The following is a 2,200-nucleotide window of genomic DNA, read 5'->3' as shown; positions in this document are numbered from 1 at the left end:
AAAGGGCGAAAGCGAGTCATGTTGGAACGACACACACACACACACACAAACTAACACGGACACACAGCAACGCAAACCCAATTGCTTGTGGCATGATCATTTGTTTTAGCGTCTTTCTTTTAAAGGGCTCGTTAAGAAAAGAAGAGATGAAACCCTTGTTGAGTTCTGGAAAGACGCTACAGGCTAGTCCACCCGCTCAACCTGCTTTTCAGCACCTGAGTAGGGGGGGCGGCCCAGTATTTCAAAACAAAGACACACCCGCACAATCCTTCGCACGGCGACAGCTGGATTACATACAGAGCTATTACAGGCACATCTCACTACATGTCGGGACAATGAAAACGGATGTGGATAACATTTGACAACATTACACACAGGCTTTGTGATTGTTTTTTGTAGTAAGAAACATAGGTACTTTATTGAAAGTGGTACTTTTCCTAAATTTGGCACATGATTATGTTCGAAAAATATCAACAGCGAGTGAATACAGATTACAGTACTGTACAGTCAGGAAAACCCGTTAATACAAAAAGGCTGAAGGAGAATACAAAAAAAACAAACAAGTTTACAATCAAGCATTTGGTTCTGTCCATCCCACACGACTATACCCCCAAAATGTAAAACCGCAAAAAACATAACCGAGACATTCAAGCATCACATATTTAAAACCTGTCTCTGCGTCGCTTCAAGAGTAACAGCAATGGCATCCAATGTGCGTGCGTGTGTGTATGTGTGCGTGCAAGCCTGGGTGTTCCTGAGAGGCAGCCCCTGTCTAGCCCGTCCCTGTGCCCAGTGGAAGGTGCCCCGCCTCGGGTGTCCAGCAGTATCCTGCGGGGGGTGCTCATATGGGTAAATGGGGGGGGTTTTGGAGGGGCCGGCATGCAGGTCGACCGATTAGGTCTGGTCCGCTATTTGTCTATCCATGTGCAGTCTGCCCTCCGCTGTCATATATTCCACCTGGTCTACCGAAGTGCGCGATTATTTTTGGCTAGGCTAATCTCGCCTAAGCCTGTGTTGGTCTGGTGTGGTCGAGCCTGGTCTGGTGTGGTCGAGCCTGGTTTGGGCCTTGGCTGGCTGGGTTTGACCTGACCTTTCTTTGCTTCATTACCTGAGAGAAGGGGAGGCAGCGAGACGCAGGTGGCTGGGCTTGGAGGGGAGGGGGGGCTTGCTGCCGCGGGGGGGCGGGGCCAGCGCGGGGGGGGCGGCGCTGAACGTCTTCATGAGCTGAGCCACCCGGCCGCGCCTGGATCCGCCCCTGACTCCGCCCCCGATGCCCTCTGGCCCCGCCTCCTCCTCGGGCGGCAGGCGGCGGGAGGCGGCGACCACGCGGATATCTGGGGGAGAGAGCGAGCGAGAGCGAGAGACAGAGAGCGAGAGAGAAACAGAAAGGGAGGGAGAGAGACACAGATCTTGTAATCATGTCATGTGACTCAGGACTGTCCTCCACTGCGGAGGCGCTGAGGTCACTGGGTATGCCGGGCCCGGCTGGTCAGGCACAACCCTCCATCAGCCCCCCCCCCCCGGTCCTCCTCCACAACCGTCCCCCTCCTCCATCTTCCTCTCTCACTCCCTTCCCCTTTTCATCTCTCCACACCCCCCCTCTCTCTCTCTCTCTCCCCCCACCCCTCATCCTAGGTCTGCCAGACCGGAGGTCATCCTCAGAGGAAGTAGAGCAGGGACGCAGCTGGGCGTGCGTTTGTGTGTGTGCGCGTGTGTGTGTGTGTGTTTTGCGACTGTGTGCGTGCGCTCGTGACTGTGTGTCGGAGGCGCGGTGTTTGTGAGGAGGGTGTAATTGAGGGACGGAGGGACGGCAGGAGGGGGAGAGGAGAGCGGAGGAGAGGGAGAGAAGGAGGCAGTTGGTGTTGGGAGGGAGGTGGGCAAAGGAGAAGGGGGGAAGAAGGAGAGAGGGGAGGGTAGGGTGGAGGGAGGGAGAGAGAGAAGGAGTAGAAGGAGGAGTCATGGAGCGAGGAAAAGGAGGAGAGAAGGAGAGAGTGAGAGGAGGAGAGTGGAGGAGGGAAGGAGAGAGGAGGAGAGTGAGAGGAGGAGTGAAGGAGAGGAGTGAAGGAGAGAGGGAGAGAGGAGGAAAGAGGAGGAGTGAAGGAGAGAGGGAGAGAGGAGGAGTGAAGGAGAGAGGGAGAGAGGAGGAGTGAAGGAGAGGAGTGAAGGAGAGAGGGAGAGAGGAGGAGAGAGGAGGAGTGAA

The 2,200-nt window shown here is 55.5% G+C and overlaps 1 protein-coding gene across 4 annotated transcripts in view; it reads right to left on the bottom strand.

Moving 5' to 3' along the window:
* Window positions 1-370: 370 nt before the first annotated feature.
* The window catches only part of LOC146246008 (uncharacterized), a 15,403-nt gene continuing 13,573 nt past the window's right edge, over window positions 371-2,200 (bottom strand). For all 4 annotated transcript variants that reach the window (XM_084684297.1, XM_084684298.1, XM_084684296.1 and 1 more), the window contains one exon: window positions 371-1,334. In XM_084684297.1, coding sequence (XP_084540423.1) covers window positions 1,105-1,334 — 230 coding nt within the window. In that variant the 3' untranslated portion in view covers window positions 371-1,104. The remainder of the gene's footprint in view (window positions 1,335-2,200) is intronic.

Source organism: Hypomesus nipponensis, chromosome 20 (genome assembly GCF_054491055.1).
Source record: "Hypomesus nipponensis isolate SF chromosome 20, ASM5449105v1, whole genome shotgun sequence".
Classification (NCBI taxonomy): domain Eukaryota; kingdom Metazoa; phylum Chordata; class Actinopteri; order Osmeriformes; family Osmeridae; genus Hypomesus; species Hypomesus nipponensis.
Note: the sequence above shows the minus strand (reverse complement) of the source record. Positions and strands in the feature narration are given on the sequence as shown.